We start from the raw sequence: 14,176 nt of genomic DNA, 5'->3' as shown, positions 1-14,176 counted from the left end.
CCCAATATTTTGGAAGGCTGAGGTGGGAGGATTGTTTGAGTCAACGAGGGGGAAGTTCAAGGCCAGCCTGGGCAACATAGTGAGACTCTGTCTCAAAAAAATATTTTGTTTTTGAGACAGGGTCTTACTCTGCTGCCCAGGCTGGAGTGCAGTGGTGTGACCAATTAGCTGGGTGTCATGGCATGTTCCTATGGTCCCAGCTACTCGGGAGGCCGAAGTGGGAGGATCTCCTGAGCCCAGGAGTTCAAGGCTGCAGTGAGCTATGATAGTGCCAGTGCAGTCCAGCTTGGGCAACCCTGTCTCTACAAAAAGAAAAAGAAAAGATATAATTCACGTAGCATTTAAACTGGACAATTGAGTGACCTTTGGTATATTCACAAAATTGTGTATCTATTATCACAATCAATTTTGGAGCATTTTTATCATCCCAAAAAGAAACCCCTGGTCCGGCATGGTGGCTCATACCTGTAATCTCAGTGCTTTGGAAGGCCCAGGTGGAGGAAAATTTCTTGAGCCCAGAAATTCAAGACCAGCCTGGGCAGCATAGTGAGACCCCCATCTCTGCAAAAAATTAAAAAGTTAGCTGGGTATGGTGGCGCACACCTGTAGGCCCAGCTACTCAGGAGGCTGAGGCAGTAGGATTCCTTGAGCCCAGAAGGTCAAGACTACAGTGAGCCATGGTTGAGCCACTGCATTCCAGCCTCTGCAACAGAGTGAGACGGTGTCTCAACAACAGCAAAGAAACACCAACAAAGAAACCCCATGTACTTTGGCCATTCCCTTCGTATCCCTTCATTTCCCCCAGCTCTAGGCAACCACAAATCTATTTTCTCTACATCTGGATTTGCCTATCCTGGACGTTTCTAGAAATGGGATCACAGAATATGTGGCCTTTTGTGACTGCCTCCCTTCACATAGCAGGATGTTTCCAAGGTTTATCCGTGTTGCAGCGTGAATCACTGTTTTGTTTCTGTCGTATAGATGGACCACATTTTGTTTATTTGTTCATCAGTTGGTAGATATTTGGGTTGCTTCATTTTTTGACTCCTATGAATAATGCTGCTATGAACATTCATTACAGGTTTTTGTGTGGACATTTGTTTTCATTTCTCTTGGGTATATACCTAGGCGTGAAACTGCAGGGTCACATGATAACTCCATGTTTAACTTTTTTTTAAGACAGAGTCTCGCTCTGTCGCCCTGGCTGGCGTGCGGTGGCGCAATCTCGGCTCACCACAACCTCCACCTCCCAGGTTCAAACCATTCTCCCGCCTCAGCCTAAGTAGCTGGGATGACAGGCATGCACCACCACACCTGGCTAATTTTTGTATTTTTTTTTTTTTTTGAGACGGAGTCTCGCTCTGTCACCCAGGCTGGAGTGCAGTGGCAGGATCTTGGCTCACTGCAAGCTCTGCCTCCCGGGTTCACGCCATTCTCCTGCCTCAGCCTCCGGAGTAGCTGGGACTACAGGCGCCCGCCACCTCACCCGGCTAATTTTTTGTATTTTTAGTCGAGACGGGGTTTCACCGTGTTAGCCAGGATGGTCTCGATCTCCTGACCTTGTGATCTGCCCACCTCGGCCTCCCAAACTGCTGGGATTATAGGCATGAGCCACCACGCCCGGCCTAATTTTTGTATTTTTTTTTTTTTTTTGAGACGGAGTCTCGCTGTGTCTCCCAGGCTGGAGTGCAGTGGCGTGATCTCGGCTCACTGCAAGCTCCGCCTCCCGGGTTCACAGCCATTCTCCTGCCTCAGCCTCCCAAGTAGCTGAGACTACAGGCGCCCGCCACCAAAGCCCGGCACTAGTTTTTTGTTTTTTAGTAGAGACGGGGTTTCACCATGTTAGCCAGGATAGTCTCGATCTCCTGACCTCGTGATCCACCCGCCTCGGCCTCCCAAAGTGCTGGGATTACAGGCTTGAGCCACCGCGCCCGGCCAATTTTTGTATTTTTAGTGGAGATGGGGTTTCACCATGTTGGCCAGGCTGGTCTCAAACTCCTGACCTCAGATGATCCACCCACCTTGGCCTCCCAAAGTGCTGGGATTACAGGTATGAGCCACCATGCCCAGCCTCCACGTTTAACTTTTTAAGGAACCACCAAACTGTTTTCAAAGTGACTGCACTGTTTTTTGTTCTCATCAGCAGCCCATGAGGGTTCCCGTTTCTCCACATGCTCACCACCACTTGTTCCTGTCTTTTTGGTTATCCCCATCCTGGCGGGTGCAGGTGGCTTCTCATTGTTTTGATTTGCATTTTTCTGATGGCTAAGGATGTTGAGCATCTTTTCACTTCCTATCCATTATTACATCTTATTCGGAGGAATGTCTATTCCGATGCCTTCTTTTGTAATTGGGTCCGGCTGTGTTTTTATTAAGTTCTAAGGGTTTCTCATATTGTGGAGAAAGCCCTTTTATCAGATGTGGTTGCAGATATTTTCTGTATTTTTTGTCATCTTGTGAGTTGTCTTTTCACTTTATTTATTTATTTATTTTTTAATTCCATATTTATTTATTTATTTTGAAATAGAGTCTCGCTCTGTCACCCAGGCTGGAGTGCGGTGGGGTGATCTCAGCTCACTGCAGCCTCTGTCTCCCAGGTTCAAGCGATTCTCCCGCCTCAGTCTCCTTATAATCTGGGATTACAGGCACCCGCCACCATGCCCGGCTAACTTCTGTAGTAGAGACAGGGTTTCACCATGTTGGCCGGGCTGGTCTCGAACTCCCAACCCCAGGTGATCTGCCTGCCTTGGCCTCCCAAAGTGCTGGGATTGCAGGCGTGAGCCACCGCGCCTGGCCTCACTTTTTTGCTGGTGCCCCCGGAAGCACAAAAGTTTTTTGAGGGTCAGGGTTATCTGTTTCCTTTTGTTGAGTGTGCGTCTGATGTCACATCTAAGAACCATTACCCTGGCCGGGTGCGGTAGCTCACACCTGTAATCCCAGCACTTTGGGAGGCCAAGGTGGGTGGATCACGAGGTCAGGAGATGGAGACCATACTGGCCAATATGGTGAAACCCCATCTCTAATAAAAATACAAAAATTAGCCGGGCGTGGTGGCACATGCCTGTAGTCCCAGCTACATGGGAGGCTGAGACAGGAGAATCACTTGAACCAGGGATTCAGAGGCTATAGTGAGCTGAGATGGCGCCATAGCACTGCAGCCTGGCGACAGATCTAGACTCTATCTCAAAAAAAAAAAAAAAAAAAAGGAACCATTACCTTACTTGAGACCATTTCACAGAGACACAGATTTGTGCCAAAACTACAAGTCTCTGCTGGCCACACAGGGTGCGTCCGGGCCCTGCGGGAGAACCGAGCAAAGGGTCCTGTGGGCCTGGGGCTGCATCCCAGCTCTGCCAAGCTCTTGCTGGTCATGTGGACCACATGTGGACCACTTAACCTTGAGTTTGACCTGTGAAATGGGGTCCTAGTAATCCTGTCCTCAGAGGGACACTGTGAGACTGAACGATGAGGCACCTGGCCCCAGGTGGCACTCAGTGCATGGCTGCCATTTCCATCATTTCCATCCCTTTCCAAGCTCTTCTGACTGTTGTTCCCCAGCGCCCTCGGCCCTCATCTTCTCCCCGCGGGTCCAGTTACAGGCAGTTGCAGGCTCTGGCAGCCTTTGTGGAAAACAGAGTGGGGTTGGCTCATGCCTCCCCTCAGCGCTCAGCCCAGAAGCTCCTGGGGTTCAGGGAGGAGTGCCCCCTGTTCCCTCACCCGGCCTAGTGGCCCAAGGGTAGCAACAAGGTCATCAAGGCCACAGGATGCTGCGCACTCTTTTTTTTTTTTTTTTTTTTAGACGGAGTCTCGCTCTGTCACCAGGCTGGAGTGCTGCAGTGGCGGGCTCTTAGCTCACTGCAACCTCCGCCTCCCAGGTTCAAGAGATTCTCCTGCCTCAGCCTCCCGAGTAGCTGGGACTACAGGCGTGCACCACCATGCCCAGCTAATTTTTGTATTTTTAGTAGAGGCGGGGTTTCACCATGTTGGTAGGATAGTCTTGAACTCCTGATCTCATGATCCACCCGCCTCGGCCTCCCAAAGTGCTGGAATTATAGGCGTGAGCCACCGCGCCCGGCCTTTTTTTTTTTTTCTTTTTTTTTTTTTTTTTTTTTTTTTTTCTGAGACAGTCTCGCTCTTGTTGCCCAGGCTGGAGTGCAATGGCGTGGTCTCACTGTAACCTCTGCTTCCAGGGTTCATGCGATTCTCCCGCCTCAGCCTCCTGAGTAGCTGGGATTACAGGTGCCAGCCACTATGTCCAGCTAATTTTTTTTTTTTTTTTTTTTGAGACGGAGTCTTGCTCTGTCACCCAGGCTGGAGTGCAGTGGCGCGGTGTCGGCTCACTGCAAGCTCCGCCTCCTGGGTTCACGCCATTCTCCCGCCTCAGCCTCCCGAGTAGCTGGGACTACAGGCATCCGCCACTACACCTGGCTAATTTTTTATATTTTCAGTAGAGACGGGGTTTCACCTTTGTAGCCAGGATGGTCTCGATCTCCTGACCTAGTGATCCTCCCGCCTCGGCCTCCCAAAGTGCTGGGATTACAGGCGTGAGCCACCGCACCCGGCCGTCCAGCTAATTTTTATATTTTTAGTAGAGACGGGGTTTCACCATGTTGGCCAGGCTGGTCTTGAACTACTGACCTCAGGTGATCCGCCTGCCTCGGCCTCCCAAAGTGCTGGGATTACAGGTGAAAACTGCTGCGCCCACCCAATTTGTGTATATTTTATGGTAGTAAATGATAAAGACGATTACCTACATATATTTTATTGTTCGTCACATATCTTTTTCATAATTTTTTCAGTATCTCTAGGCTAAGTGGGTTCATCTCTGAGGTTTTTCAAATTGTCATAAATTTCCAAAAAATTCTCCTATATATTTATTGAAAAAAATCTGGCCGGGCACAATGGCTCATACCTGTAGTTCCAACACCTTAGGAGACCAAGGTGGGAGGATCACTTGAGTCTAGGAATTCAAGACCACCCTGGGCAACATGGTGAGATCCTGTCTCTACAATAAATACAAAAATATTTGCCGGGCGCGGTGGTGGGCACCTGTAGCCCCAGCTACTTAGGAGGCTGAGTTGGGAGGATCGCCTGAGCCCATGATCTCATCACTGCACTCTAGCCTGGGCAACAGAGCAAGACCCTGTCTCAAAAAAAAAAAAAAGAAACCCTATGTTGTTCAAGGGTCACATATGTATTATTAAAATTAATTTTGCCCATTACTTTGTGCTATTTATTGTGGTCTGTAGAAAACATTAAATGTTGACCGGGCACGGTGGCTCACGCCTGTAATCCTAGCACTTTGAGAGGCCGAGGCGGGTGGATCATGAGGTCAGAAGTTCGAGACTAGCCTGGCCAAGATGGTGAAACCCTGTCTTTACTAAAAATACAAAAATTAGCTGGGCATGCTGGCGCGCACCTGTAGTCCCAGCTACTTGGGAGGCTGAGGCAGCAGAATTGCTTGAACCTGGGAGGCGGAGGTTGCGGTGAGCCGAGATTGTGCCACTGCACTCCAGCCTGGGCCGACAAGAACAAAACTCCATCTAAAAAAAAACAAAACAGAAAACATTAAATGTTGTGTGTGGCTTTCCACTGGACAGCACTGCTCTGGAGCCACACACACCTGGATTCAGTATGTTTCAGTATGTGGCACCACTAGTTCTACACTGTGACCTCAGGGAAATAATTTCCCCGTCCTGAGCCATGTCTTAGTTTCTCTATCTGTCAAAGCAAATAAGAGTGTCTTTCTCCTAAGATCTCAGGGATGACTTAATAGAACTACAGCACTTCACACAAGACTGGCCCATGGTGGCCACCAGCAAGTGTAACTCTTAGAATAAATATTGTAATAATTACTCTTGCTCTGTTGCCCAGGCTGGAGTGCAGTGGTGCAGTCTTGGCTTACTGCTACCTCTACTTCCTGGGTTCAAGTGATTCTCCTGCCTCAGTCTCCCAAGCAGCTGGAATTACAGGTGCACACCACTAAGCCCAGCTAATTTTTGTGTTTTTAGTAGAGGCGGGGTTTCACCAAATAGACCAGGCTGGTCTCAAACTCCTGACCTCAAGTGATCTGCCCGCCTTGGCCCCCCCAGAGTGCTGGGATTACAGGCGTGAGCCACCGCGCCCAGCTGAGCTCAGGAGTTCAAGACCAGCCTGGGCAATATGGTGAAACCCTGTCTCTATTAAAAATATAAAAATTAGCTGGGTGTGGTGGTGCGTGCCTGTGGTCCCAGCTACTTAGGAGGGTGAGGTGGGAGAATTGCCTGAACCTGGGAGTTAGAAGTTGCAGTGAGCCGAGATCACGCCACTGCATTCCAGCCTGGGCAACAGAATGAGACCCCATCTCAAAAAAGAAAAAAAAGAAAGGACAGTCCTGATGAAAATCCTGACTGCATTTGCACAAAACAGTAGAGTTAGTCTATTCCTTCCTGCCTTAAATCCTAGTGCTCACTTCTCTTCCTTACTAATAAATGTCCTTTGTGGCGTTTTTTTCCAGAATAGGGCACTTTCATCTGCATTAGGAACCTATTCGGGCAGATATCCTTTCTCCTCAATGATTTTCTTTTTTAAGATTTATATATATATGTATGTATGTATGTTTGGAGACAGAGTTTCACTCTTGTTGCCCAGGCTGGAGTGCAATGGCATGCAATTGGCTCACTGCAACCTCCACCTCCCAGGTTCAAATGATTCTCCTGCCTCAGCCTCCGGCGTAGCTGGTATTACAGGCATGTGCCACCATGCCTGGCTAATTTTTGTATTTTTAGTAGAGATGGGCTTTCGCCATGTTGACCAGGCTGGTTTCAAACTCCTGACCTCAGGTGATCCACCCGCCTCAGCCTCCCAAAGTCCTGGGATTACAGGTGTGAGCCACCACACCTGGCCTTTAGTTGTATTTTTAAATTTTAATCTTTTATTTATTTATTTTGAGAGCACATTATGAAATGGCTAATTTTTGTATTTTTGGTTTTGCTGTGTTGCCAATGCTGGTCTCAACCTCCTGGGCCCAAGTGATTCACCTGTCTCGGTCTCCCACAGTGCTGGGATTACTGGTATGAGCCATCGTGCCTGACCCAGTGATTTTCTTTCGTTTATTTGTTTATTTTTTTTGAGACAGAGTCTCGCTCTGTCACCCAGGCTGGAGTGCAGTGGCGCCGTTAACGGCTCTCTGCAGCCTCAACCTCAACCTCCCTGGGCTCATGTGATCCTCCTACCTCAGCCTCCTGAGTAGCTGGGATTACAGGCACATGCCACCATGCTGGCCTAATTTTTGTATTTTTTGTAGAGATGGGGTCTTTCCATGTTGCCTAGGCTGGTCTCAAACTTCTGGGCTCAAAGGATCCTCCCGCCTCCCAGGTTCACGCCATTCTCCTGCCTCAGCCTCATGAGTAGCTGGGTCTACGGGTGCCCGCCACCATGCCTGGCTAATTTTTTAAATTTTTAGTAGAGACGGGGTTTCACTGTGTTAGCCAGGATGGTCTCAATCTCCTGACCTCGTGATCTGCCTGCCTCAGCCTCCCAAAGTGCTGGGATGATAGGCATGAGCCACCACGCCCGGCCCTTATGATTTATTTAATAACATTTTTGGCCGGGCACGGTGGCTCACGCCTGTCATCCCAGCACTTTGGGAGGCCGAGATGGGCGGATCACGAGGTCAGGAGATCAAGACCATCCTGGCTAACAAGGTGAAACCCTGTCTCTACTAAAAATAAAAAATAAAAAAATAGCCGGGCGGAGTGGCAGGCGCCTGTAGTCCCAGCTACTTGGGAGGCTGAGGCAGGAGAATGGCATGAACCCGGGAGGCGGAGCTTGCAGTGAGCCGAGATCATGCCACTGCACTCCAGCCTGGGCGACTGAGCAAGACTCTGTCTCAAAAAAAAAAAGAAGAAAAAAAAAAATAACATTTTCTTTTCTCTGGCTTAGTTTGGTGTAAAGATACAGAATATAATGCATAGAACATACAAAATATGTGTTATCAACTATGTTATCAGTAAGACTTCTGGTCAACAATAGGTTATTAGTAGTTAATAACCTACTAATAACTCCCTCTACTCTTAGAGGGGTCAAAATTATATGTGGGCCAGGCGCGGTGGCTCACACCTCTAATCCCAGCGCTTTGGGAGGCAGAGTCAGGAGGATTGCTTCAACCCATAAGTTCGAAATCAGCCTGGGCAATGTGGCAAAACCCTGTATCTACCAAAAATATACAGAAGTTAGCCAGGTATGGTGATGTATGCCTATAGTCCTAGCTACTAGGGAGGCAGAGATGGGAGGATCACTTGAACTCAGGAGGTTGTGGCTGTGGTTAGATGTGATTGTGCCACTGCACTGCGGGTTCGGTGACAGAACGAGACTCTGTCTCAAAAAAAAAAAAAAAAAAAGGTTTTTATGTAGATTTGCAACATGTGGGCATAGGGGGAGTAAGTTACCCTAAGTCCACAATTTTCTTTCTTTCTTTTTTTTTTTTTTTTGAGACAGAATCTCGTGCTGTTGCCCAGGCTAGAGTGCAACGGTGCGATCTCAGCTCACTGCTCGCTGCAACCTCTGCCTGCCGAGTTCAAGCGATTCTCCTGCCTCAGCCTCCTGAATAGCTGGGATTATAGGCGTGTACCACCATGCCCGGCTAATTTTTGTATTTTTAGTAGAGACGGGGTTTCAACGTGTTGGTCAGGCTGGTCTCGAACTCCTGACCTTGTGATCTGCCCACCTCGGCCTCCCAAAGTGCTGGGATTACAGGCGTGAGCCACCATGCCCAGCAACCTAAGTCCACAATTTTTAAGGGTCATGTGTACTTTATGGAACCTGGTATATCCAATATGTGATCATTTCAGCATGTAATGAACAGAAAAGATTCCTGGGACGGTCTATGCTTTTTGGTACCGTGTTTGAAATCTGTTGTGCGTTTACATTCTGGGACTGTCGAGGTTTCCAGTGCTCAGCTGCCACACGTGGCTGTTGGCTCCTCCATCGAGCAGTGATGATCTGGAGCCTGTGTGCTTAGCTGCTGGGTCCTAGAGCTCTTCCTCTTTCCCCAGGGACCTGGGGGTGAGGGAAGGAGCCGTTTTCATTGGGAGCTTTGAGGGTCTGGGTTGAGGGTCCTTGTTTTTACGGCAGCCAGAGTCACAGCGGAAGGAGTTTGCAGAGAAGCTGGAGTCCCTGCTGCACCGCGCCTACCACCTGCAGGAGGAGTTTGGCTCCACCTTCCCCGCGGACAGCATGCTGCTAGACCTTGGTGAGCTGGGCCCAGCGCAGGCGGGGTGGGCGTGGAGGGTGGCAGGGATGGAGGTGAGGAGAAGGTTCGAGAACCGGGGCGTGGTTCTCTCAGTGCATCCGATGAATTAGAATCCCCAGGGCTCTCCGACCTCACGTGATCCAGCACCTTATGGCACAGATGGGGAAACTGAGGTGTTCCCTTCTCCATGGCAGGCTGGAGCAGAGCTGAGGTGAGGCCCCGGAAGTCCCCAGCGAGTGCACCTGGCTCCATGCCCTTGGGTGTGGCCTTGGGGTTCGTGTGGCAGCATCTCCCTGATGGCTGTCCCAGGCCTCTGCTTTGAGTCCTTTCCCGTGGCTCAAACTGAGTGGGTGGATGGGGTGACTCACGGGAGGTTCACTCTGAGCAGGCCAATGGCCAAGGACAGAAGTTCCGTTGTTGGGTGCGTTGAGGTGAAATGATGTGACATGCTGAGGGGGAACCCAGTTGTTCTGCCAAACAGCCACTGTCCTCTTCAGACCCCTGCGGTGAATGACACCTTGGCCCCTCCCTGTGCACTCAGCCCTGTGGGCCCCTCAGACTCCCGAGGGTCTGGCTCTCTGGCTCTGCCAGTGGGGACACAGAACCGGAGTGGGTCGGCTGAGCCACGCTCCCTGCCCTGGCTTCTCCCCACGTGCTCTGGGCGTAGCTTCTCTGTTGGAGGAATCTGCCTCCTGTGGCCTCGATACGTGGCAGAAAGGGCTGCGGGACCTTTAGGGTGGCCCACTGCAGGTCTGTGGCCTTTGCTTACTTGCTTGACAATCCTTTCCTGAGCACCCTTGGAGGTCCACACCCCTCAGCCCTTGGGCAAGCAGGGAGGGGAACTCCAGGTTAGTGGCTGTGGACTCTCTTGAGCCCTTGGTATCAATGGCTGAGTTTCAGATTGTCAGAGGAGAGAGGCGATTTCCCCGGGGCCACACAGTACAAGGTCCTCCCCCTGCAGAGCTTGGGGGCCTTCGGGTCTCAGGTCCAGCGGTGCAACCTGTGAGCTTGGCAGAGCTGCTCACCAGCCGAGGGCTCACACCTGAGGCTGATGACCTCCGAGGATGTTGTGGGTATTGAAGGAGGCCACTCACTGAGGCGAGGAGTCCAGTGTCCTCATGCAGAAGCGCTTGCCATGTCAGAGCTTTGCCACTGAGCATGGGAATCACAGGCCCCGGATGACGCCTCCCCTGGGCCCGATGGGGGGCTTTGTGTACCGGGATTGCAGCCGAGCACTGTGCTGGGAGTCTCAGCCCGCTCTCTCTTGCGGCTCTTCCCAGAGAGGACCCTCATGCTGCCCCTGACCGAGGGCTCGCTGCGGCTGCGGGCGGACGATGAGGACAGCCTGACCTCAGAGGATTCCTTCTTCTCTGCCACCGAGGTGACTGGGGGTCGGGACCAAGCCTGGGGTGGGGTGAAGGCTGGGCCTCCTCTGCAGGCCCACTGGGCCAGCACTGGGTCATGGGAAACTGGAGGCATTTTCTCCGACAGGAGCAGAATTTGGACGCTCTCACGGGCCTCTTCGAAGCTGTTGGGGATGGGGGGTGCTGAGAAGTCAGGGGCCATTGTCCTGTGGGTGAGAGCAGGGGTTCTGTCCCGAAGGGCTCCAGCCTATGCTAGCCTCTCACTTCTCCAGACCGCTGTGCCCATTGATTGGCCTCAGTCTCCTGCCATGGGCACATGGATCAGGCACTGTGTCCTTCCCTGGGACCAAAGGACGTGCGCTTGTGTCCTTTAGATGGCCTTTTTGGGAAGGACCCCTGGAGATGGGGATGCTGAGGGCCAGAGCTGGGCTCGAACTGGGGCCTCCTGGCCAGTGTTTCCTCTGACATCCCCTCAGGGAGGTTAGCAGTGGGCAGGCACCTGGGGTGGCCGCTGTGGCCAACCAGCGGGCAGGTGCGCTCGCGCTGTGCTGTGCTGCTCACACGGGCTCCCCGGTCTCTTCCTCTGCACCCTCCCCCAGCTCTTTGAGTCCCTGCAGACCGGAGATTACCCGATCCCACTCTCCAGACCTGCTGCTGCCTACGAGGAGGCCCTGCAGCTGGTGAAGGAGGGGAAAGTGCTGTGCCGGACCCTCAGGTGAGCGGGTGTGGAGGGAGGGAGGGAGCAGGAGGTGGTGGGTGATCCTGGCCCTTGCGTGGCCCTTGCGGGAGGCGGAGAAGCCAGCGGTGCTTGGTGAGGACTCAGCCTGAGTGAGTCCAGGCTGCCTGAGCGCCATGGTGAGCTGGTGACAGCTCCTCCGCCAGCTGCAGAGGGCCTGGATGGACCCATACTGGCAGGTCTGGTACCAATAATGACAGTAACAGGCCGGGCGCGGTGGCTCAAGCCTGTAATCCCAGCACTTTGGGAGGCCGAGACGGGCGGATCACGAGGTCAGGAGATCAAGACCATCCTGGCTAACACGGTGAAACCCCGTCTCTACTAAAAAATACAAAAAACTAGCCGGGCGAGGTGGCAGGCGCCTGTAGTCCCAGCTACTCGGGAGGCTGAGGCAGGAGAATGGTGTAAACTCGGGCGGCGGAGCTTGCAGTGAGCTGAGATCCGGCCACTGCACTCCAGCTTGGGCGACAGAGCGAGACTCCGTCTCAAAAATAAAAAAAAAAAAAAAAAAAAAAAAAATAATGACAGTAACAAATGAACGTAATTAATAAAGAACAATAGTTACTACCGTTTCTAAATTCTAAGAGGGTGTTTGCTTCTACAGCACATACGCTAAAAAAAATTGGAATGATACAGAGATTAGCGTGGTCCCAGCATAAGGATAACACGCAGATTTACCGAGCATTTCATATAAAAACAAAAGGAAATTCTCAGGGGGTTACAGCCACAGCCACACAGGGGGCACTGGCTCTAAGTGCAGCGTCTGGACCCAGCCCCTCCGTAGGAGAGGTCAGGAACCCAGGCTGTGGGGACAGACAGGCCCGGACTCCCTCCAAATTCTGCCACCCTGAACAAGTTGCTTAACTTCTCTTAGCCTCAGTTTCCTTGTCTGTGGTTATATTTAGGCCTCTTCACCATCTTATATTAACTTTTTAATTAACTTTTTTTTTTGTATGATAAGAGACTGAGAACTTGATTTTTTTTTTTTTTTTAGTAGAGATGGGGTTTCACTGTGTTGGCCAGACTGGTCTCAAACTCCTGACCTCAAGTGATCTACCTGCCTCAGCCTCCCAAAGTGCTGGGACTGCAGGCGTGAGCCTCCATGCCCGGCCTGAGAACTTGGCTCTTTGGTCATGGCTTGCAGATTTCAGTATGTATGTTTAAAAGTTAATCTGGAGCTGGGCAGGGTGGCTCATCCTTATAATCCCAGTACTTTGGGAGGTCGAGGCAGGCAGATCACCTGAGGTCAGGAGTTTGAGACCAACCTGGCCAATATGGTGTAAACCCCATCTCTACTAAAAATATAAAAATTAGCTGGGCGTGGTGGCACATACCTGTAGTCCCAGCTACTCAGGAGGCTGAGACAGGAGGATCGCTTGAACCCAGGAGGGAGAGGTTGTAGTGAGTAGAGATCATGCCACTGCACTCTAGCCTGGGCAACAGAGCAAGACTCTTATCTCAAAAAAAAAAAACAAAAACGGAGCTGGGCACCGTGGCTCATGCCTGTAATCCCAGCACTTTGGGAGGCAGAAGCAGGCAGATCACTTGAGGTCAGGAGGTCAAGACCAACCTGGTTAACATGGTGAATCCCCGTCTCTACTAAAAATACAAAAATTAGCCGGGAATGGTGGTGCGTGGCTGTAATCCCAGCTACTCGGGAGGCTGAGGCAGGAGAATTGCTTGAACCTGGGAGGCAGAGGTTGCAGTGAGCTGAGATTGTACCATTGCATTCCAGCCTGAGCGACAGAATGAGACTCTAAAAAAAAAAAAAAAAAGTTCACCGGGCACGGTGGCTCACACCTGTAATCCCAGCACTTTGGGAGGCCATGGTGGGCGGATCACGAGTTCAGGAGATGGAGACCCCGACTCTACTAAAAACACAAAAAAATTAGCCAGGCGTGGTGGCGGGCGCCTGTAGTCCCAGCTACTTGGGAGGCTGAATCAGGAGAATGGCGTCAACCCGGAGGCAGAGCTTGCAGTCAGCCGAGATCGCGCCACTGCACTCCAGCCTGGGCGACAGAGCGAGACTCCATCTCAAAAAAAAAAAAAAAGTTCACCAACCAGAAATGAATCAGACACTGGCTGAAGTGATCCGGGTGATCCGCCACATCTGCCGTCAGGAGGCAGTTTGGCCATTTTGGTTCTTTGCCAGTGAAATGTGGGGCTGGTTGTGGCCTAAGGAGGCCTCGGTCATCTCTGTACCCAGTGCCTTAGAGGCTGATACGTCCTCAGAGATCATCCAGGCAGCCCTGTCCTTTGGCCTGGGAAGACCAAGGCCTCAAGGGAGGCAGGCACCAGCCAGAGGCCACACTGCTGGGCTGAGGCAGGGCCAGGGCTGGAGCCAGAGCCTCCCACCTCCCCACCCAGGTGCCACCTGAACTCCCCGGGGCATCGCTGGGCAGGGACCAGGTTGTGTGACGCCGTCTGTCCTCCCCTCAGGACGGAGCTGTTGGGCTGCTACAGTGACCAGGACTTTCTGGCTAAGCTGCACTGTGTGCGCCAGGCCTTTGAGGTGGGTGTGGCCTGGGGCTTCCTCGGGGTTGGGAGGCAAGGGGTAGTCAGGCTGGCCGTGGCTCTGTGGCATGTACGTGGCCTCCTGGTCCCTGGCCCGGCCTGCTCCCACACTGGGCTCCTCTGTGGCAGGTGGGCCACCTACCCGGCCTCTTCTGTGGCCCTCTCCATGGGCTTTGAGGGATCGCCATGCCTGGCAGCTCACTCCCCTCCCTTCCTCCTTCCCTAGGGGCTTCTGGAAGACAAGAGTAACCAGCTTTTCTTCGGGAAAGTGGGCCGACAGATGGTGACAGGCCTGATGACCAAGGCTGAGAAGGTAGCAGGGAGTGGGGT

General features: G+C 51.9%; 4 protein-coding genes and 1 non-coding gene across 5 annotated transcripts in view; 3 read left to right on the top strand and 2 right to left on the bottom strand.

The window, feature by feature from the left end:
- Positions 1 to 14,176, bottom strand: part of SH3GLB2 (SH3 domain containing GRB2 like, endophilin B2) — a 483,899-nt gene that overhangs the window by 41,395 nt on the left and 428,328 nt on the right. The window lies entirely within an intron of this gene.
- DOLPP1 (dolichyldiphosphatase 1) overlaps positions 1 to 14,176 on the top strand; it is a 63,764-nt gene that overhangs the window by 21,712 nt on the left and 27,876 nt on the right. The window lies entirely within an intron of this gene.
- The window catches only part of SPOUT1 (SPOUT domain containing methyltransferase 1), a 256,133-nt gene that overhangs the window by 230,714 nt on the left and 11,243 nt on the right, over positions 1 to 14,176 (bottom strand). The window lies entirely within an intron of this gene.
- Positions 1 to 14,176, top strand: part of MIGA2 (mitoguardin 2) — a 38,853-nt gene that overhangs the window by 16,343 nt on the left and 8,334 nt on the right. Inside the window, exons 7-11 of the mRNA XM_050759923.1 lie at positions 9,115 to 9,232; positions 10,513 to 10,613; positions 11,196 to 11,311; positions 13,772 to 13,844; positions 14,073 to 14,159. Of these exons, the coding sequence (XP_050615880.1) occupies positions 9,115 to 9,232; positions 10,513 to 10,613; positions 11,196 to 11,311; positions 13,772 to 13,844; positions 14,073 to 14,159 (495 nt within the window). The remainder of the gene's footprint in view (positions 1 to 9,114; positions 9,233 to 10,512; positions 10,614 to 11,195; positions 11,312 to 13,771; positions 13,845 to 14,072; positions 14,160 to 14,176) is intronic.
- Positions 11,923 to 12,028, top strand: LOC126938147 (U6 spliceosomal RNA). Its single transcript, XR_007719977.1, has one exon. It is a non-coding gene; the product is annotated as a U6 spliceosomal RNA (small nuclear RNA).

This window comes from Macaca thibetana, chromosome 15 (assembly GCF_024542745.1).
Source record: "Macaca thibetana thibetana isolate TM-01 chromosome 15, ASM2454274v1, whole genome shotgun sequence".
Classification (NCBI taxonomy): domain Eukaryota; kingdom Metazoa; phylum Chordata; class Mammalia; order Primates; family Cercopithecidae; genus Macaca; species Macaca thibetana.
Note: the sequence above shows the minus strand (reverse complement) of the source record. Positions and strands in the feature narration are given on the sequence as shown.